At 52.7% G+C, this 21,649-nt stretch overlaps 1 protein-coding gene across 1 annotated transcript; it reads right to left on the bottom strand.

The window, feature by feature from the left end:
* Positions 1–17,535: 17,535 nt before the first annotated feature.
* On the bottom strand, positions 17,536–19,422 carry HOXC5 (homeobox C5). The gene is made up of 2 exons (XM_030322790.1): positions 18,774–19,422; positions 17,536–18,059 (listed from the first exon to the last, which is right to left on the bottom strand). The coding sequence occupies exons 1-2, from the start codon at positions 19,225–19,227 to the stop codon at positions 17,845–17,847; spliced, it is 669 nt and encodes a 222-aa protein (XP_030178650.1). The 5' UTR covers positions 19,228–19,422; the 3' UTR covers positions 17,536–17,844.
* Between the last annotated feature and the right edge of the window lie 2,227 nt (positions 19,423–21,649).

Raw genomic sequence — 21,649 nt, 5'->3', positions numbered from 1 at the left:
CCACCCACCCACAGGAACACCCTGATGGCGGGGTGGCAGGGCCCTGGAGGAGGGAGGGGGCAAGGAAGGGCTGCTTTTTCCGACGCCCCCCCCCCCGCAGCCAGGGGTGGCCACGCCGTGCCACCAATTCCAATTAGCTGATCCCATAACTCAGAGTTGGGGGGTGGCAGAAGGGAGAGCCCAGGGAGGGAGCTGGGTCCCCTTGTTGTACTTGATAACAATTATAGTTTAAAATCATAGCTTGCCGGGGCTCGGCTATATTTTACTTGATAACAATAAAAGTGACACATAAAGTTAACTGTTTATGTTTTATTTATTAGACTAAATCTGCCAGCGGTGGTAGGAGCGCTTGCCTCGTCGCTCCAGCTTTTATAGGGCTGTAAAACGTCATAAATCAGTCTCGCGGAATCGCCCGCACTCTTTGTGTCGGCGGCGGCGCAGGGCTGGCGGCCGCTGGCTGCCTGCTCCCTCCTTTCCACGAAAAGTCGTAATGTGATTTTTTTCCCTCTGATTTTATTATTATGATCGCCGCCGTGATTAGTCAATCTACCTTTAATTCGCCGCCCTACGCTGCCTCCTCCCAGCCCAGCCTGGTTGACACTTGAATAAGTACCTTTTAAAACGGCATAACAACTATTTGAGGGTTTAATTAGAACATCTGCAATTAAGGGAATGAGGAGGGGAAAGGGAAAAAAAAAAATAAAGCTCTCTCATGAGAGGGAAGACCGAAGGCAGGAGATTCCCCACCTATCTTTCACCACCTTAGGGATGCGGGAGAGGGGGGTTCCCATCTCCAAATTAGGGCTCACCCTGAGGGCAGAAATGAGAACCGCCTGGGCCCGCTGACCACCTTACATCCTCCGATGTCATGCCGAGGCCCCCCTCACCCCAGGCTCACCAGGAGTGAGGAGTGCTTGGGGGCTCCTGGATACCCTCTCCCCAAGAGGACAGTGCCCTGCCCCCCTCCCACCAGGTGGCTGAGGAAACAGGAATTCCCTGAAGGTCCACCATCTCTTAGAGGAGATTCCCAGATTTCCCAAGTGGGTTGAGAACCTCTGCCCATTCCTGTCTGGGACCGTGTGCATGTGAGGACTGGCCAGTTTGGCTGGAAGAGGAACGTGAAACTGTGAGGAGGAGAAGGCTGCTACTTGGGTGATAGTGGTGTGGAGTCTGGGAGGGTTTGATTTGTCGTCTTTATTGGGGGTAGGGGCAGGTTAATCATAAGTTGCTGGAAGAGGGCAGAGGGAAACCAGTGCTGGATGCTGCCTACATAAAGAGTCTGAACCGCAGCCCCAGACTGCCCCACAGGGAGAGCCAAAGCTCCAGAGAGCTCAGGTAGGGTGGGGGGAGGGTTGCTGAAGAAGAAGAAAGCCTTCCAGCCCCACCCCCAACCTCCCTTTCAGGCCAGCACCTGGATCAGGTTGCCCCACCCAGTCCTGGCCCGGAATATTCTCTTCCCCACCTTGGAAAGGTGAGGTCTGGGCCTGGCTCTTCTGCTCCCAGCCCTCCCACTCTCCTTCTACCAGCCCTGCCCCCACCACAACCCTCTTTTCTTCCATCTCTTCACCTTCTCGGGATTCTTAGGGAGTTCTTCCCAAGGCATTGCCGGTCCCACGCCCCCACTCCCCAAGATTCTGAGCTCCTGCAGGTGGTTCAAGGGAGCAGGAGCAGAAAACCCACCTTGGGCCAATATGTAGACATAGATACAGAGTTCAGTTGCCTCCAGCTGAATGTCAAGTCTGTCTTTGGTTATTACGGCTAACAAATATATATGCATACATACTATTAGTACTTGTTAATACATCAGATGCCTCCTTATGCAGCCATAAACATGTGGGGTTCTCGTTCCACGTTGGCACAGCCAATTCAACACGCACCTCCAGAAAGTGAAATCTGGGAGACTCCCCCAAATTTGTCCACATTCATCTACATCATTCGCCATAAAACTCCTTCTGGGTGCCTATAGCTTAATAGCAAGAAAGTCACCTATCACAAGGGAAAATAGCAAGCCAGCCAGACTCCACCATACACATACATGCAAACATTTTCACCTGGATATTATTATAATCACAGAAATGAAATCCTTCTGGAGAGGCAGTGCACTTAGCATTGGCTTTATGGAGGGGGGAGTACTAAAGCCGCTCCTGCCTGTGTTGAGCCCTCTTATCTGGTCCTGTCTCCTTTTGTGCTTTGCCCTCCTGCTCCTGCCTTGCCAGCCCGGGGGTCTCCACCCCCCCACCACTGCTCTGCCCTCTACCTCTCTCTCCCTGACCCAATTTTATTTTTAAATTTTTTCTGACCACCTTTTGCCAGCTTCCAAACACTCTCTGAATGCCACCCTCCCCATCTCCTTTCTGAATCTCGATCTGGTTTCTCTTTCGGAAACCTGTTTCAGTACAAAGCGCTTCCCTTCTGACACCACTGAAGAAAAATATGTGTCCATTGTGTGCGAGGCCTTATTGTGCCCGGATTACCATACTGACCGTTGGATAACCCATATTCCTCCCCTCCCCAGTAACAAGCAGCCGGCTGAAGGACCTCGGCGGCTCCACACGTTCTGTGCTGCATTAAAATCTCACCTCTCAGACTCCCTAGATTTTCCTAGGGAGAAAATAAATGGGAGAGCCAACTCAGGATTTGGAGGGCAAAGAGAAGGAAAATGAGGGTCATTCCTTCTCCCACTCTCAGAAGTGCAGGATTGTGTGTGTGTGTGTGGTTTTGTTGTTGTTTTAGAGATTAAAAAATCGCAACACATCTCTTTCCTCTTCCTCAAATAAATTGACTTTTAGATGGTATGCAATCAAGTAATTCATTTCATTTTTATTTTTTCTCCAAGCAACTTGAAAACCCCAAACCAAAGCAAGACTCCTATCTTATTTCTTGTCGTGTGTGTACGTATAGATGGGTGTTTTTGTCCCTTTCTAATGCCAGCAGGCAGAGGTAATGTATGCAAAAGAATATGCAAATGCTTAATTGATTTTTTCTTAAATCTCTTGTCAGTAAAAGTAATGAATTGGTCTAAAATGATTTTAATAACCCGGACATGTCACCAGAAAATACTAAACCTTTTTTTTTCTCCTGGAATCGCTTATAGTAAAAAAAAAAAAAAAAAAAAAAAAAAGCAATCATGGAATGTTAATTTGCCCCCCTTTAAAATATTAAAGATGAATTTCTCTTGTTTGTTCGGAGACCATAGGCAAGGTCCTCTCGTGGATTTCCCCCTCCTTGCCTTGCCTTCCTTGGAATTCAATTTTCCTCAAATCTCGTTTAAAGTGGCTTTTTAAAAAGTGGCCGCATTTTAATATTGGTTAGACAGAGTGACCTGCATTTCACCTCGGGTGTTTGACTTGTTCCAATAGGTCACTGCCATGGGGTTATTGATGGGGAAACTCCATTGAAATTTGTCTCTTCGCAAATGGCCTTTAGATCTTCCAGCGAGTTCAATAACTAGTTATAATGTGGAAGAGGAAAAATGAAGGCCCTGGGCTAACGAATTTGATGTTTCATTTTTATGCTGGAGAAATTGTTAGTTAGAGGTTGGGTTCCCCACCCCCTTCCTTGCTCATCCTGGCCTCACTGACCCCCCTACCCCACTCTCATCCAAGGCTGCTGGATTATATCCCCTTTAAAACTTGAGCTGGGGTGTCCCTTTCTCCCTTTGATGCAAGCTTTAATTATTATTATTAACATTGTTGTTGCTGTTGAAAATTCTGACTTAAGGCTTCAGGAAGCTTGCGCTGCTGGAGATTTGTAACCTAAACTTTCCTGTTAGAGGGGGAAAGGACTTTTAAAGGAGCTGAAAGGCAGTTTTGAAAGTTCTAGGAATTAGGTTGGCTTTAGGGTAGCTTATGGAGGGCTCCCTGGCCTGGTGCTTCCAGAATTAAAGAAATGATAGGAGGCTGGGAACCCAGAATTAAGGAAACGATAGGGGCTTGATGAGGGCATCTCAAAATGCCCCAATCTGTTCTTGGCTTCTGAGAGGCCAGAGACCCATGGGACCAGGCACCCAGGACCAAGGAAGGCAGAGCTTGGGAAAGGCTAAGGATAGAGGGAGAATTCCATGGAGCAGGCAAGAGAATCCTGGATCTCTCTCCTCTAGGGTCAGAGACAGAATTCCTGGGGATGTGGAATGGTAACTGCTTGCTTCATGAACAGGGCACCCCAGGAAAGCCCACCCCCCGAAGAAGACAGTGCATTTTCCATGAACTGCAAAGAGGAGAGGAAAAATAATGGGGGTGGGGAAGGTGATGGCGATTTTATAAGGTTCCTTTTTTTCCTGGGGTCCTCAAGGAGTCAGAGAGGAAAGGGCAGGGAGAGAGAGGAAAGGTCTTTATTTTATTCTCCTCAACCACAACCAAGTTGGGGACCCCTTGACTTCTCCAGAAAAGCTTCTGTGAGGAAGGACTGTGGAGAGCTTGGTCTCTCTGGACTGACCCAGCCATTCAAGATCATTACCATTATTAACCTCTATAATAACAAGAACAACATTCCCTCACAAAACAGAGCTCCCAGTGTGCCTAATTTTCTTCTTCCAGGAATCTTCCCTTCTCCTTCCCTGCCCAAAGGGGCCCAGTTTGCTCAGCCCCAAGTTTCTCCTTTAATAAGTCTACCTGCCTCCTACTCCCCTTGGCCCACAGATGGGAGTCATTCCAAAGGCTTGCCTTGATTCCTGGGTTGGGGGAGTTAAGGCCCAGGACAACATGTAAGGGCCGAAACTAGGGTGCCACCTCCCTCTATCCCCTCAAACCCAGAGGCAGCATCTTGGTGCCACCTGGGCTCCCGGACACACTTCCCTAGACACATCCCTGGCACCACTGGAATATGGGGAGCAGCCTTTAATGCTGCACCACAGCTCCATAAAAATGGGGGAGCTCGATAAGGGGCCATCGGCGGCTTCAGGACTTCCCAGCCAAGCGGGAATCCATTGCGATCTGATCTAAACTTGCCCGCAGCCCCCTCCGCACTCTGGCCGCGGCGGGCGAGCCCCATCCCCAGGCCACTCGCCTGCCTCGGCCCGCACCTTGGCCGCCTCCTCCGGACCCAGGACCCCCAGCCTCGGGCCTCGCCCTCTCCCCGGTTTAATTACGTGATTGATTTTCGCTTTGGTCGCGTCGGGACGCCTCTGCCTCCGACTGTTTAAATCTTTCGGCTCCCTTTTTGTGTTTCCGAGTCCTCCTGACGGGCTGTAATTTAGAGACTGCCCCTCGGGTGGCCTGGGTCCGGTGGGTCCGGGCTGCTGCCTCACCCTACACGCCAACGAAATGGTTCTCCCACGGTGCTCGGCGCGGCCCTGGCTGCAGCAGCCCCACGCCGCCGGGCTCTGATACTCGGGTCCTGCCCATTCGCCTTCCTGAATTATTTTGTGCTCCATTATCCTCTGATAGAAAAATGTTCCATGTTTGAGTTATCACTCCATGCCTGGGCCCGGAGCTGGGCTGCTCCGCGTTTTTGTGTTTTCTCTTCCCCCGAATGTGGTGTGCATTAGAAGGTCTGGATGGAGACCCGAGGCGGCACCACGCCCGGCTCCAGGCTCCGCGGGGAGCTCGAGCCGCTTCCCCCAAAGAGCAGCCCCGCGCGGGAGCTCGAGAAGCGCCGGGACAAGCAAATTCGGCCACAACTTTGCACCACCGAGCGCGAGCGGGCCCGTGGGGCTGGCGGCCCCCAGCCTGCCGTCGGTCGTTGAGTCTGCTCTGGCTTCCCGGCCCCAGACAGAGGCCCGTCGCCCTGGCAGCCCCAGCGGGCCCGGCCGCGGGCACCTGCGTCCAGGAACACGCCGGGCGACAGCCCCTTCCCCGGAGGGACTGAAGGTGAGGCGAAGGAAGGGAAAGAGGGGAGGAATTTTCATTTATGAGAAGTGTAGGTTTGGGGTGGGGAGAGGAAGGGGAAGCCATGAAATAAAGAAAAGGAGCCCCTTTGCCCACCGTGGCTGACCTCTTTCCCTGTCTCCGGAAGAAAAACAAAACAAAACAAAACACAGCTCCCTTTCCTCCCCAAACCACTGCTTTTCCGCTTACTCTCTCATCTATTTACAACCAATAAACACTTCTCTGAGTATTCTCCCACGTCCTGTTTATTCTTTGATCCCTTCCAACGAGGCAAGCAATGAGTTTACTATTAGCAGTATTTTATGACTACACACACACACACACACACACACACACACACACACACACACACATTTTTTCCTTCAGGGAGAGGAGGGATTCAGGAATGTGTTGCCCACTGGGGAAGAAGTTCAGGGAAACTTGAGTTGGTCACAACCTTCTCCCTGTACTCCGACCTACAACACCCCCAACCCCTGCTCCCCCCAACCTCCCCCCCCACCCCGACCCCGCAGCAATGTTGCCGGGTAAATAAGAGTCCGCCTGCCTGGCTATTAGGATTCTGGAGACGTTGGCATCTGTAGCAATCATTAGTCAAAGCCGCGGAAGCCAAAGGAGCCGAGGAGTTGGACAGAAAAAATCTTGGAAATGATATACAGGAGCCGCGGAGGCATCAATCCCGGGCCGATAAGAGAGCGGCTGCCGGGAGCGAGGCGGCCGCTTAATTGGGCCCTGGGCACCAAGAACAATTGGGGAGGGGGGCACCTAGGGGTCAGGCAGTGACCCTGGCACCATTTGGGCACTCTACAAAAATAGTCGGAGACTTGAACGCACTTTTCCCAAATTTCAAAGGCCCATTTGGGGTTGGGGAAGACTTTCATGCCTGTGTCAGCCTCTCCACCCTGAGAGCCAAGACAAGCCCAGCTGAGGGCTCTCCCCTTCTCTCGCATTCTCCTTAGGCTGTCTTGAGAGGTACTGCAGGATGGGGAGCCTGGCTGTCACAGAGACAGCCTGGAGAGAGAGGCTATGGTCCCTAGAGTGGGTTTTCAAGGGGCAGGTGACTCAGTTGGACTAGTTTTGGAGATAGCCTTAGAGATAGCAACAGAATCACTCACTTTAACAAGCAAAACATCCAAAAGGTATTTGTTCTCCATCCCCACTTGCCTGATGTCTCTATTGATCACAGAGATAGAGAGATGCAGGAAGTTTAAATCCTTCCAGAGGGAGATCTATGCCCCTACATACAGATGTATCCATTATGGAACCCCTTTAAACATATGTTCAAATGTTTAAGTTTGCAGCAAAACTGCAAAGGCTGTAAAGATCTCCAAATGTGTAGCCTCAATATGTAGCTATTTTACGGGTTGAGAGGCCCTTGCATAAATCTAGATAAAATTTTCAAAATAGAGATTGAGCAACACACACATAGTTCTTTCCCATCGAGAGAAAAAAAAAAAACCCAAAGATTCATCTAGATGTTTAGAGAGACTGTACCAATACATCCCAGCGTATACATCCAAACACTACAGAAAGATTGGTAATGCGCACGCAGGAATTCAACGGAGGACTGGTATGTTCACTGTGGATCTATAAATCTAAAGATCTATATACCTGCATTTAAATGTGGAGCAGAAAGTGATATAAAACATACATCCTGTTATATAGACATAGATCGATCTATAAATACATTTTCACGTGTATAGCTATTGGACTGCTCAGCTCTCTATAACAATATGTGTATTTGCATTGAGTCCTAGGAATGAGGGAGATTCTCTAGTGATTGTGCGTTTGGGATGTCCTAGCCCAGACTTCTCTGGGAAACAAATGAGGGTAAACTAGGACCTGTGCAAGTGCTAAGAAGCCCAGGAACTCATAATCTATGACCTCATTTCCAGCATATGGGGGCATTTCTCTGGCAATGGATAGGAGCCCTGATCCCTGGGCCTGAAAGCGTCCTGACTTGATATAGCCCTCGCTGAGATGGAGGTAGAGACCTCTTTTCTTCCTTTCCCTTCTGCTCCCTAGCCCAGGGCTGGGGAAGGTGGGGGGGGACCCTTGGGAAGTTGGGGTGTCTTTAGAAGGGGAAGGCTCATTAACATTACAAAATGGAGCTATTCAGGTAAAATATGATTTTGTTTGGAGACAGTTCAGTTACAGTGAGCTGTCAGAAGGCTGTGGGCTTTCACACACACACCTACACCCATCTTAATTACATAAAACCCAGTCACAGAGGGTTTTCTCCATTCATTCGGTGCTAGGTGCTGGATGGGTTCTTCTATATGCTCACTCCCAATGCCTCTTTTCAAGAGCTCTTTCTACCTCTGAAGTCCCATCTTGTCAAGAAGGGGTTTGGGCTCAGGAAAGGGGTCACAGGGAGATAGCAGATCCAGAAGTCATGGTAGAGCCCCCAGGAGTCATAGTATCAACCACCAGGCTCAAAAGCTGATTGCATTCTATGTTAGTTCCTTTTTAATTGAGGGGTTGGGGACACCAAGGTCTGTGTGGGCAAAAGAAAAATGAGTGATTGCATGTTTTTTAAATCTGGAACTTTGAGGGGGGAAAATTCACCAACAAGCGCTTTTCTTATTGGAGGCATAAGATTTGGAAAGCCCTGGACTTCCTTTTATTTTTTCTTCTTTGGTTTACTGGGGAAAGGGAGGCAAGAGGGCCCCAGGTGGGCTTCGGGAAGTGCAATCCAATCTAGCTGGCCAGCTTGGGGGAGAGTGATTTACAAAGCAAAACCTCAGATGCTACTTCCTGAGAAGTCACCAGATCAAAACAGCCTCCTCTAGGCTTTTATGACCCCATCTCTACTCCCAACAGGAAAAGCACCCTCAATAAAACCTCAGCCCACGCCCCCATCCTCCACCCAGAGAAGGGGGAGAGACCCAATCTAAAATGAGGGACCTGACCCTTACTCCCTTCATTCACACCACACACACACACACACACACACACACACACTGGGTTTTCCAGAAAGTTGACTTTTTAAAGAAGTATTTACTAGACAAAATTGTCCCCCACTGACCAAAGAAGCAGCCCTGAGAAATTTGGAGTTTTGGAGTTTGAGCCTAGGATAGCAAGTAAAAGGAGAATCTGATCAGAGACGGGTCTGGTCTCAAAAGTCCCAGTTCAATGCCTTTCAACACCCCACAACCCAACAGGCTAACAGGACACTAAAGGTCACCAAGAGCCTGGCTGCCCCCATCTGTGGGGGCTGCTCCAGCGTTTTGGTGTTCCAGGGAGGCAGGAGAGAGGAAACTTAACAGTTGCCCAGAGCTTGAGGGGCAGGGCTGAGCTGGGGAGGACAAATGGCCTTCAGGCTGAACCCATGGGAAAAATGGGGCAGGACAATGAGTGCGAGGTTGGCTCAAGTCAGTTGGTTTACTGGGCTTCTCTGGGCATGTGCATATGCTACTGTGTGTTCTGGTGTGGTGTTTGGGGCTGAGGGCTGGGGATTTTTCAAGGGTGGAACCCAACCTGCTCTGCCTCTCAGAGAGCTGAGACACCTGCGGTACTGAAGGAACACCAGGTAACTGAACCCACACATCCCACCCAGCCAGTGTGGGGCTGCAGATCATGGTAGAACTTTCTCTGTATGAGTGTCAGGTGTAGAGAAGTAGCTGCCTTCCTGCATAAACCTATCCAACCTCTCATTGTAGATCTTAAGGCCTGGTCATCAGAGGCTGAAATAAGGTCCTGGATTACCTAGCCCAACTTTCCCAAGTCCCAAATTGCATCACACACACCCCCAATCTCTCTCTCTCTCTCTCTCTCTCTCTCTCTCTCTCTCACACACACACACACACACACACACACTCAGCAAATCTCCTGGGTATCTCTGTTCTCCTTTTGCCCCACAGTGAGCCTTAGCAATGGCAGAAGCAGGTGAATCCCAGGGTTCTGTAGGATTCAAGGACAAAGAGATCTCTTTCACCCCAGTTCCTCAGTCCAGCCTCCTTGGGCTTCTGGGGTCCCTTCAAAGCAGCCAAGGGAGATATACTATTAATAGTATACTACTATTAGTAGTATATACTAGTATTAGTATATATACTATATACTATACTAGTATATATACTAATATAATAGTATTATACTATTAGTATAATAGTATATATACTAATAGTATATCTGGGAGTATACAGATATACTATTCTGGGTGACAAAGACCCAATAAAAGGGAATGTGATTTTCTTGGCCCTCCAGCAATCTAGTTCCTGCCTTAAATGGAATCTCTAACCCAGAAAGCCTTAGCTTGGGGTCTCAAATCCGGATTGTCTCCCTTCTCCATCTAAAAGGGCTCCAGGGTCTCCAGTCCCACCAGCAGGAGGCTCAGGGTAATTCTTGTTTCCCCAGCAAAAGAAAACACAGAATTGAAGCCTAGGACAATGATGTTTCAGCTCAAAAACTCAGCCCAAAGCAATTATACACAGAAAGGGAGAATCAAAGAGACAGAAAAAGTTCACATGGGTATTAGAAGGGACTGGAGCAATCAAACCTCTCTTCCCAGTGCCTGTTGGGACAGAAGCAAGCCCCCATCTTTCTTTTTCCACCCTTCATGAGATCTCGAAACTCCAGTGTGAGAAATCCACAGTGGAGGTGAAAGTTGGTCTCAAAGACTCCCACACCATCTACCAGGGAAAAATAAATGTGCGTGCTTTAATTCAAACTCATGAAAGAGGTCAGTGGTGCAGTGTGGTTGACGGAGACGTGGGAAGTGGAGGTCCCATGCTTTCTGAGAAGAGCTGCCCTCCCTCTGACTTCTCATTCTAATCCTTCCCCTCTGTCCTGTGGCACTGTCCCCAAATCAGGCCCACGCAGAAGACCAACAAGCAGAGTGGTGCTGACAAAGCCCAGCTCAAACTGGGTTACTACTTGCACTCGTGCACTCCTGATGCCCCTAAAGAGGGGTTAGAGGTCTGAGAGGCACAGGCCATCAGAGCTCCTGCCCCTCAGTCAGCTCAAGGAGGGCAGAAGATCAAGAGAAGAGAGGGAACTCAACCATAAAATTAACCACAAAACAAAGCCCTAGAGCATGGGGGGTACTGGAGGGAGAAATCTCTGGGTCTGGATTCACGAGTGGATTGGCTTAGGGCCCAGCCCCAGCATTCAGAAAACACAGCCTTTCTGTCCTACGTGCACAGTTTCTGTGCCATTAGACAATCTTGCTCCAAAACAGTTTCTCACCCACTGCTTGTTCTGACTTGATCCATCTAAACACAAACACAGAAATCCACACTTTCAGTGGCTGTGTCCTTTGTGGCGAGGACACAGGATCATCACTTAGTTATTATTGTTGTTACTATTATTGTATAATAATTGTATAAGATTGATATTATTATTATTATATTAAAAGAATGGAAAGGAAAGGGACTTAAATTGATCAACTGTTTAATATAACAGGGGAGGATCCTAATTTTCTGTGCTCACTTCCTTTACCAAATCTCTTTTTCAACTGGCTCAAAAGTTATTCAACAAACTAAAGATACCAAACACAACTTGCAAAAATCTCCCCGTCTGCTCCCTTCCCCAACCACCTCAGAGGTCCTTTGATAAACCTAATGGCTCCTGAGCACTTCCAGAATGATAAATCAAAAGAGGTCTCTTCTAATCGCCCCCACCTGCCTCCAGGAGGATCTGAAGAGAATGAAAACTCTACAAGGTAAGTGTTTAGGGAATAATCACTGTCAGAATTTGAATTCAGGGCTGGAGTCCCTATCCACACCTACTGTACACCCTAATCTCGAGTCTACGTCTATAAAGCCCAGTGAATTGGGTAGGACCTCACGGGGGGAAATGGGAATGATCCAGAGGACACCTCCAACTTCAGATCCCCGTACAATTGATATTCACCTCGAGGCACATTGTTAGAACCAGAGAACGCAAGCCAAAGACTCCCCAGAACTAGTTCAGGGACAAAGAGAGGGGCTAGAATATTCTCAGTATCGCTTGTCCCATTTGTAGCTGAGAAAGGGTGGACTCAGGGGCTAACGCGGGTGGTGAGGGAGGGAAAGAGGAAGAGGAGTTGAGGGGAAAAGTGAGACAGAGACCCAAGTACTTTTTGGCTGATTGGTTTGTGGGGCCCATGTGACCCTGCTTAGCGCATTTCTGATTGGTTGTTTGACCTTTTCTAGGGTTAAAGACCTAGGAACAAAATCAAAAGCTTCCCAGGTTGACTGGGGCACCTTGGCACCTGGTTGATCACCCATTCCCTGCTCCAGGAGACCCCAAAATCAGGTGTGGGGGCGGGGTGGAAAACCAAGAGTCTCAGGCCCAATTTGTATTTGTCTTTCTTCCATTTGTGTATTGTGTATTTGTCCTACAAAACAGCAAAAAACTGGCCCAGGTATTTGAGAGGAAGGACGATCTATTACTACTGGGGCAGGAAGAGAGGGTGATACTTAAATGGAACTGTTGAGCTTAAGACACAGAAAAGGAGATGAAGAAGTCATAGAACCCCCAACAGACGTTGCATAAATCTGTGAAACAGAAACACACACCCCTCTCCACGGACAGGAAGGGAATGGACTGCAATTTGGCCAGGGGTCTGGGAAGGCTGAGTTTGCCTGGGTGTGGGACTCTGGACCCGGCTAAATTCTTGATTAAAGGCCATTAGACTCGCTCCCTAAAGCCCTATAGAGGCCGGCGGAAGGGCAGAGTCAAGTTAGAGACCGAGGAAAACTCCAGTCTCCCTGAGGTTTGAATGGAAGGTTTCCAGAAACCCTTAAAATCACAGACTGGTGGGGAGGGGAGAATGGAGAGGGCCGCTTATGAGAAAGGGAGAACCTGAGAGTTAACTTTTTGAATGGGCTACTGGGGAAATCCTCTGGGATGCTCATGCTTCCCTGGGAAATAAAGGAGTGGGGGGGGGGGATGGTGGGAAGGCCCAATCTTGGCGTGGGACAGAGGGCTCCAGAGGGAGGGCATCCAGGAGTTCCCCATGTCCCCTGCCAGCGCTCCTCACACAGGCGAGAGCCCGCTAGAGCCAGGGATGGGGATCGGCTCAGACACGGATGTCTTTGGGTCTCTGTTCCCCTTCACCCTCCTGGAGTCTCCCTGGGCTCTCCGTCTCTGCTTCAGTCCCGCTTCTTCCTCAGTTCTTTGGGCGGCAGGGGCACACTGACAGCGTCCTCTCCCCGTCCCCCCACCAACACTTCTCCACAAAAACGGTGTCCAGGCCCCCCCCCTTGAGCCCTAAGGCAGTCCTCCCCCCTGGGTAGGCGCTGACCTGGCTCGCCCCCTCCCCTCTCCTCCCCTTTCCCTTGGCCTAGGCCAGTAGCCCTCCATGGGCCCGCCTTCTTCCCTGCTTCGGAATCCCTTGAGATATGGGAGATATGGTCGGCCCCTTCAAGGAGCCTGAGTTTCTATGTCTTCGCCATCCTGGCTTAGCTCCGGGTGACTCATGGGGAGGGATACGCACTTGCAGGTGTGGAGGACACGTGCCTCCCGTGCCCGACGCCTTCACTGCTCCTTCCTAGAAATCTTTAGGGTGCCCCAGCCTGAGACTGGCCCCAGGAATCATTGCCCATATTGGGCCCTGATGGCTCCATCCCCCAGAGGCCACTCTCTCCTCCGGGCTGAGGATCTTTCCTGGCCAGCCCAGTAAAGACACTGCCTCCACTCTCCCACTCATTTACACTCCACTCACAGCAGAACCTCTAGGCCTCCCGGCCTACTTTTACCTCAGGCAAGGGCTAGGGGTGCCAGCAAAGACCCCAGCAGCTAGAGGGAGGAGGCACGAAACCACACTGGCCCCAGCCAGACTAAGACCCCAGACTACAGACGCTGGGACAGCTGCCCACCCAGGCCTGGTGACGAGGAAAGAGAAAACGCTTTGGGACTCCCTGGATTCAAACCAGCCACCTTCAAGATGCTTCTGCCATTTCAGGTCGCAGCCTATGGGCTCAGAAGTCCCAACGCCTTCCCTCCCGGCCTCCCTCTCCAGCTGCCTGACCTGCCCTGGCCCAAGGGCCGAACTGGCCCCTCCCTGGCCCAGGGCCCCCCAGGTGCGCTTGCACCTAGAGTTTACACACTCTCACCAGCACCCAACACCCATGTGTGTGCCGCAGTCTTTCTTCCCAGCTGAGGAGGAAGAAGGGGTCAGGAAGACCTAGCAAAGCTCTAAAGAACCCAGGCCTCTCTTTACCGCAGTTGACTCCCAGCTGGAGGGAATAAAGGGCAGGGAGGGGAGGGCTGGTCAGAGGAGACAAGCTCCCCCATCCTCCTACCTCCCAGCGGCTTCTTCTCTTCTTCTTCCACCCTAGCCTGGGGATGCCCGGGGAGGCCTTCTTCCCCTCCCCTTAATGAGTGGGAACTGCCTCCTATCTTGGGGAGGGGGATTAGGTAAACGGGAGAAAGGGTCAGAGAGAGAGAAAATTAACTTACAGCGTTCGCCTGGGATTCATTTGCGAAGATGTAACTCTCACCATCATCCCCAGCGCCGTAATCCCCTCTAACTGCCAGGCCCTCTGTCCTAGCATTAAACCTCACCAGCAGCTGCGTGGCTGGACAGTTAAGATTATATATGATGTAAATATATTGTGGGTTTGTCAGCTCTCCCTACACCATAAAACTTGGTTTAATGACATCACGTGGTCCCCCAAGAGCCACTCACGGGCTTGCCTTCGGGCCATTCACATAAATAACCTCCAAAAGTTTCAAACTCCTAAATTCACATAGAAGCCGTGCGTATTTCTCTAATGCTCAGTTACACTAAAAAGCCCTTGTGCTGCTCCTTTGCCCCACCCCCACACCCCCCTTGCAGGGTGGGGAGGGGGGAGAGGGTGGATCCTTATTTATTTATTTATTTACTTACTTATTTCCATAAGGACCTGTCGCCTTCGAGGTCGTGTTGATATTTTTTTCCTCCTATTTTTTTTCCTCCTCTCTCCTCTAATTGCTCAGAGTGGGCCGTGTCCCCCTCTTCCCACTCCCCCGGGGAAGGTAAGTCACGCTTCTTGCCCTTTTTTCTCGCTGCCAGAGGGGGTGGGCTTCAGGGCAAAGTGGAGAGGCAGGCTCCATGGTCTCTGCTTGGGACCCAGAAGCCCCTCCACCAACTTTCCCAGAGCCACGCCAAATCCTGGTACTCGCAGATTGTTCCAGGAGGCTGGCTGGTGGGAGAACCACCTCAGACTTCAAAGCAGAGGCCTCTGCTCGGAGAGAAAGCGAGGGTCTGGGCGGTACCTACTCCCAGTGTAGGGGAGTGCGTCCGAGGCCTCTGGCTAGGTTGTGGCCGCTGACGCCGCTGGAGCAGAGTCTGGGGCCTGGGCGCAGGCCTGCAGACTGACAGGAGGGGCAGGGGCGGGGGCGGGCGGGCGCGGCTGCGTCTACCCCAGCCCGGCCAACCTCAGTCAGCCCTCCAGCTGCTCCAGGGAAAGAGAGGCCTTCACCTTGCCCTGCCTTGGCGGAAGGAGGCCTTCAGTGCAAGGTGGGGCCGGTGCGCCCTACCCTGCGGGTCTGAGTCACTTAGGCCCTGGCCCCGGCCAAGCCCCTGGTTCTATCCCTGGGGCGGTGCGTCCCCTGGGGAGGAAGCTCAGGGCCTCGGCAGCCCGGGATGCCGGCTCGCGCGATGGCGGGCGCCACGGCCTCTTTCTTAGTTAACCGTTACCCACTGGAGACGCCAGTGCTTCTCCACGCTTCACCGCTCGCCCAATAGTTTTCCTCAGCATGGAGAAAAAATTAAAATAACTCCCTGAAGAAAATTACACATTTTATTTGAGAGAGAGAGAGAGAGTGAGAGATTGAGAGAGGAGCCGAGTTGGTGCTAGGCTGGGCAGACTGCTGTGTGCTAGTCATGGAGAGACACTACGGGCGCCCTAACCTGGCCTGAGTGCAGGGCGAAGGTAAGGGTACAGCGATGGGTGCAGTTCAATAATCATTTGTCCAGACCTCCTACGTGCTAGGCATGGGGTGACGAGAGGCTCCTGGGTTAAAAAAAAAAAAAAAAAGACAGATGGATAGCTTAGGCAGTGGGATGCAGAGAAGTCAGTCCTTATAATAAATCCAAGGAGCATCAGCATTAATAATCATAAATATTCCCCTTGCCCCTCCCCAGAGTCTCTCTGCTCCCTTTCCCTCTTGGCTGCTATAGCAGTCTTCTAGCCCAGCTCCTGAACCGCACCCTCCCCCAGTGTGGGGGGCCTAGGCTTGGCTCCAGGAAATCACCCCGTTGTGGGAGGCGGGAGAGGAAATGCAGTAAAGTTTTATGGACCCTTCCCACATTTGTTTCTCCTATAAAGTACTTCCTCCCCCATCCCATCCCAGGAGCCTGGGGCAGAGCAGAGCCTGGGCCTCAGCCAGCCTCGGGCACCACCTGAATTATCTGCCTTTCCCCCTTCCCCTTAGCCCACCCTCCCCCTCCACACAAAATCCCAGAGACTGAGACAAATGATGGCAAACAGGACTCAGGCACCAGTCTATGCAGCTCCTTTCCCAGCTAATTGTCCTGCATAGCCTTAGGCCCTAGAAGTGGGGAAGCAGTCAGACCATTTCCTGCCAGGCAGGTACACTGTAGATTGCCCTCCCTGCTCCCATCTCCCCCAGTATCATAAAAAGCTAAGACACATTTCCTCCAACTCCCCCACACCCCCTTCACCAAGCAGTACCAACTCTTCCTGAGGATGTTTCTGGGACCAAATGGGCCCCTGGGCTGAAGGCTCAGCCCTCCCTCGATGTCCAGTGAGGCCCCTCAGGGAACCCCTGGCCCTGGGAGAGATCTTCAGAGGTATCGCGGAGCCACCGGTCCCTGCAAGTTAGCTCTGGCAAGCAGTGGAGGCTGCTGCCAGTCTAGAGGCCTCAGATCCAGCCAGCCAAGGTGGGAACGGGGTGCAGAGGCCTGCAAGCCTTGGAGAGCCACAGCAGGGAAAAAGCCAGTACAGACTGCCTAGGTGCCCTCCCCTTTCTCCAGAGGCCCTTCTGGGAACCAGGGATCTGGAAAGGAGCTCACTTTCACCTTCCTCTTCTCAATACCCCTAGAAGCTCCTAAGAATTCTTTAAAAAAAAAAAAAAAAGAGGCTGAAAGGCCGTGGGCCTCCCCTACACCCCAGAGCCCACTTAGACACTTTTACCCAATACATGCCCCAAACAGAGAGGCACTGCTGCATCTTTAGTCCTGTTCTCTCTTTGTCTTTATTTGATATGACAAAATATAGTTTCAGGAAAGACCTGGAGTCAATAAATAGTTGGACAACAGCGAGGGGGCAAGAGGGCACAGAAAGTCGTGGCAGGGACTACTGGGCAGCCAGGAGCCTCTAGGACTGCTTGCTGGGGTCCAGTGGCAAGGAACCCCAATAGTTGAGCTAGCTAATGGTCTGCGGCGGGGGTGGGGTGGGGAGGACCTGAGAGGACATGCAGAGGGCGCAGGCTGGAGAGGTTACCGGGCTTAGGGATGGGGGAGAAGGTTTGGAGAGCCGAGGGCAACCGAGGGGACCCTAGGCGGACCTACAGTCATTCCCCCCTTTCATATGCAAATCATTTAAAAACCGAACAAGGAGTTTAGTCGCTACAACGAAGCACCCCGAGTCTGGCGCCGGACTCCGCCAGGCACAACCACTCTCGCCAGCCCGCAGCCCGCAGCCCGCAGCCTCCTGGCCAGCCTAAGCCAGGAACAAAGGAGAGGGGAGGCTGGAGGGTCGGGGCGCGGGGCCTGGGGCGCCCGCAAGGCCGACCTTAACTCCGGCAGGCCGCTCTGGGGCTGGAAGCCTGAGAGGCGGCCCAGGCCAGGGTTCCTTCGGCACCAGCCGGTATACCACAGCCCTCTGGAGAGCCCCTGCGGAGCTTGCCCTGGGCCCCCCCGGTGCTAAGCAGAACTGAGGGGAGTCCGGGCAGCGCGGGCAGCCCCGCGGGAACCTGGGGTCGGTGGGGATGCGGAATGCCAAGGAAAAGCGCTTTTGTCTGTGAGGCCCCGGAGCCGGTGCTGCAGCCCCCGCCCTTGCCCCAAAATATAGAGAGCGGAAAACCGAAAAGGAAAGGCGCAGGGACCAAAGCGGGCTCAGGGCGCTATCTGCGGGCCTCCCCGCTGCCTCTAAAGGGCCTCTTTGCTTTTCATTTTGGAATCTTTCTTCCACTTCATCCTGCGGTTCTGGAACCAGATCTTGATCTGTCTCTCGTTGAGACACAAGTTGTTGGCGATCTCTATGCGCCTGCGGCGAGTGAGGTAGCGGTTAAAGTGGAATTCTTTTTCCAGTTCCAGAGTCTGGTAGCGCGTGTAACTGGTTCGGGACCGCTTGCCGTCCGTCTCTGGAATATAAACCCCCCCAAGCCAGGAAGGGGTGAATAGCGTGCAGCGCCCCAGCGTCCCGACCCCAGCCCAGGCCCCCACCCGCGGCCGGAGGGAGAGGAGGCGAGCAGGGCAGGAGAGGCCCAGCGGGCCGCAGGCGGGCCCGGCCCAGCCCAGCCTAGCCCAGCCTAGCCCCGGGAGAGGCGCCTCCGCTCTGGCAGGAAACTTTCCGCCGCAGCCTTCACTCAGCAAGCCGGAGGGGCTGAGGGGGTTGGGGGGAGAGGGAGACCCAGGCTCGGACCGAACAATAAGCACCCTCGAGATCCGAGCACCGGGGACCCCCCTCCCGCCCCTCCCGGAGTCGCTGGAATCCTCCGGAGCGGCCAGCGCCGGCCGAGCCGGCTCCACAGGGGAGGGAGGGAGGGAGCCGCGGGGGGATCCCCGCTCTGGAGCCCCGCGCTCCTCACCCTTCAGATCCCTCTATTTTTTTAACTCCCTCCCTCTCCCCCCAAAATTGAATATTGCCTTTTATACACGTTTTGTTCCTATGATCCAATTATGTCGTCGTAAATTTGGGCGCACACAGCCTCTAAGCCTTTTAGTGGACAGTTTTACGAGCCATTGATGCCTGGATCGTAAAATTTATGGCCGCAGGTTTTTTTTCTTTATTTGCCCCGCATGGCCTATAAAACCCAGGCGGACCCGAGCGCGCAAAATGAAGTCCTAAAGTTTACCGTGGCTCATGTGCAGTTTGGTCATCCACGGGTAAATCTGTGGCGGGGCCGGTGGCTGGCTCAGTCCGGCGGGCTGCCCTGTCTGCGCCTGCTCCTCTTTGATCTCCCCACTGCTCTTAGCTCGCTCCTCCAGCGCTGGGCGAGCCGCCTTCTGACTGTACATCCCGGGGTTCAGAGGAGCCGCTTCATCTCTGCCCAGAGCGTGTCCCGGAGCGGCCGCGGCGCTGCAGGCGGGGCGGTCGGGGTGAGCCCGGGGGTTGGCAGCCATGTCTACCCCGTGGAGAGAGTTGGAAGGCGCAGGCGGTGGGAAAGTGATGCTTAAGTCCAATCCACCGTAGCAGTACCTGGATGCCTGCACCTCTGAGGCCGATCCATAGTTCCCACAAGTTTGCATGTTATAGGCAGGGATATTGGGGCTCTGCTTATAGAATGAATTGGCTACGTAGGAGCTCATGGCGGGGAGGGCCCAAAAAAAATTTCTGCACCCTTTTTGATTAAGGGTGATTTGTGACTCTTTGAAGTTGAGGGGTTTTTTGTTCTCCAAAGTGCACAATTTATAGGTGGAGATATCTCTTTCTTTATCCTATGCGCTCTTCCCAAATAAGGGAGCCTTAAATAGAGTCACGTGACTCGAGCGGCCACTCATAAATTTGGCTTGATGACCTCCGGGAGGTTAGTGATGGAAGCCGGCGAAACGCATCTTGATATGTTGGCAAAGCCCAACCAAGGGGGAGAGGGAGTGAGAGAGAAAGAGAGAGAGAAGGGGGAGAAAAAAAATGGTTCTTGGAATTGGGGGGTAGCCGGGACAACGAGCCCACAGCGACACCTGGTGCCTACTTGGAGGAATTGCAGCCTGGCTTCTCGGCTCGCCTTCAGACCACTGGATTTTCTACCCTGTAGAGGAGAAGCTGGTTGTTGCTGCAACAAACCCTTGAAATGGCCTTTTAAATTGTGTTTAATTTTAAGAAAAGATGAGGCCTCATTTAGGATACAAAAACTAACGGATATCTCTGTCCTCCCCACCCCCAGAGCCTTTCAATCTCCAAAAATGGCTGAGGGAAGGAGATTTTGGGGGGGGGGGGATCTGCCCAGGCTGGAGATCCCAGGGATTTATCTCAGTTTCTCTAAACTAAGTGTTGAAGTCCCTCTCCTTGGAGGCCCCAAGGCCCTGCTACTGCTGAGGAGGTGACTGTCAGCATGGGGAAGTGAACCCAGTCCCTGGAGAGGTGGACAGGATGTCCAGAGAAGGAGGGGTCCTGGGTGGGCAGAACTGGATGGGGGGGGGGGTTGAGGGTCACAAATCTGAGAGTCCTGGGAACTCTGGGATGATCCTGGAGGTGAGGATACAGGGGGAGTTGGGTAGACCTCACCATGTTTGGACTCCAGAGTGGCAAAAGGCAATTCTGTGTGTGTGTGTGTGTGTGTGTGTGTGTGTGTGTGTGTTTGGGTGTGTGTGTGTGTGTGTGTGTGTAACCAGACACAATGGGCTTGGAGGACTGCTCTGTATCCCTATGCATGATCCTCATGTGGTACCTTTGCCATATATTTGAGATAGAAAATAGATGTTAATTGAGGGCATAAAGAAGCAAGATTCAAGCTTCCACAAATATATGAGCATGGCAGAGGAAAAGGCCTGTTTTGTGCCCTTTTTGGAAAATGCCTCTGGAACAGGTTTTCCAGGGACCTAGATACAGAAGGTCCACAGGAGAGCAATTTCTGAGCTATTTGGAGGCGTGTAAAGGACCTGGCTGGGGGTGGGGGATGGGGGAGGTGGGCAGGTCAGGCGCCTGGGCAACCTTCACAGCCTGTGGCCAGGGGCTCCGCAGCCATTCGGCCCCTTTCCGAACCCCCTCCCCTAGCCCCAAGTCTTATTCTTTCTTGCCTGCCTCTCCCCAGGAAATCCCCGCCCCTGCCAGGAGAAGCCCCCCTCCTGCCCCCCCCCCCCCCCCCCCGCTGGCGGAGGCGCTGGAGGGGGCGCTGGCGGGGATCTGGAAGGTCTGGAAAACTCTGGCGGATTTTTTCCCTCCGGGAGACCCCCTCACCACCTCACCCCTAGGTCCACTCAGGTTTCTCTGTCTGGGCTTAAGGAGAGAAGGCCTGAGCTGGGGAAAGGGTTAGGGTAGGGTCTGGCTGCGCTCCTCACTCGCCGAGTTTGAGGGGAGAAGAAGGAGGAAGGAAGCAGATTGGGACTGGGGTTGTAAGGAAGAAGGAATTTTGTCCCAGCCCTGTCAGGAGTCCCAGAGCAGGCTCAGTTTCCAGGCTTTCTTTTTCGAGATGTCCTTGAATCGCTCAATCCCTGCGGAAGGGCTCAAATCCCGCGGTCTTCTCTTTCCCCTCGGCTCTCCGCCTCCGCCACGTTTCGCAACAGTCGGCCTGGCGCGGGGCCGGGGGGCTGCTCGCGCGGCGCCCCCCATCCTCACTCCCAGAAGTGGACGGGAGAGGCCCTGGTGCCTGGAGAATGCTTCTTTTCTGGCCCTTGGGGGCTCGGGGTTCAGAAGCCGAGGACCCCAGACTACCACAGGCTGGAAGAAAGGCCTGTGTGCGGCTGGAGACCAATCCGAGCAACCGGGTTTCTCCCCCCACCCCCAACGAGAGCCTATGCAGCCTTTTTTTTTTTTTTTTTTTTTTTTTTTTTTTTTTTTTTTTTTTTGCGGGGTGAGTGTGTTGCTCCGCTGGGAAGCCCAGAGAGGCCTCCCAGCTCCCCCAGCACGTCCACCAGGAGAGCGGGGAGGCCCCGGCTCTGCGCCCAGCTCCCGGGAAAGGCGACCTCAGGGGGCTGGGGGCTTGCAGGCGGCGGGCGGACGCGGGAGCGCTCGGAGCCTGCTCCAACTTTCACCCCAGGCCGGCGGGCGAGCGAATTAACAGAAATCCCAATA

Source organism: Lynx canadensis, chromosome B4 (assembly GCF_007474595.2).
Source record: "Lynx canadensis isolate LIC74 chromosome B4, mLynCan4.pri.v2, whole genome shotgun sequence".
NCBI lineage: Eukaryota > Metazoa > Chordata > Mammalia > Carnivora > Felidae > Lynx > Lynx canadensis.
This window is presented reverse-complemented; position numbering and strand designations above follow the sequence as displayed.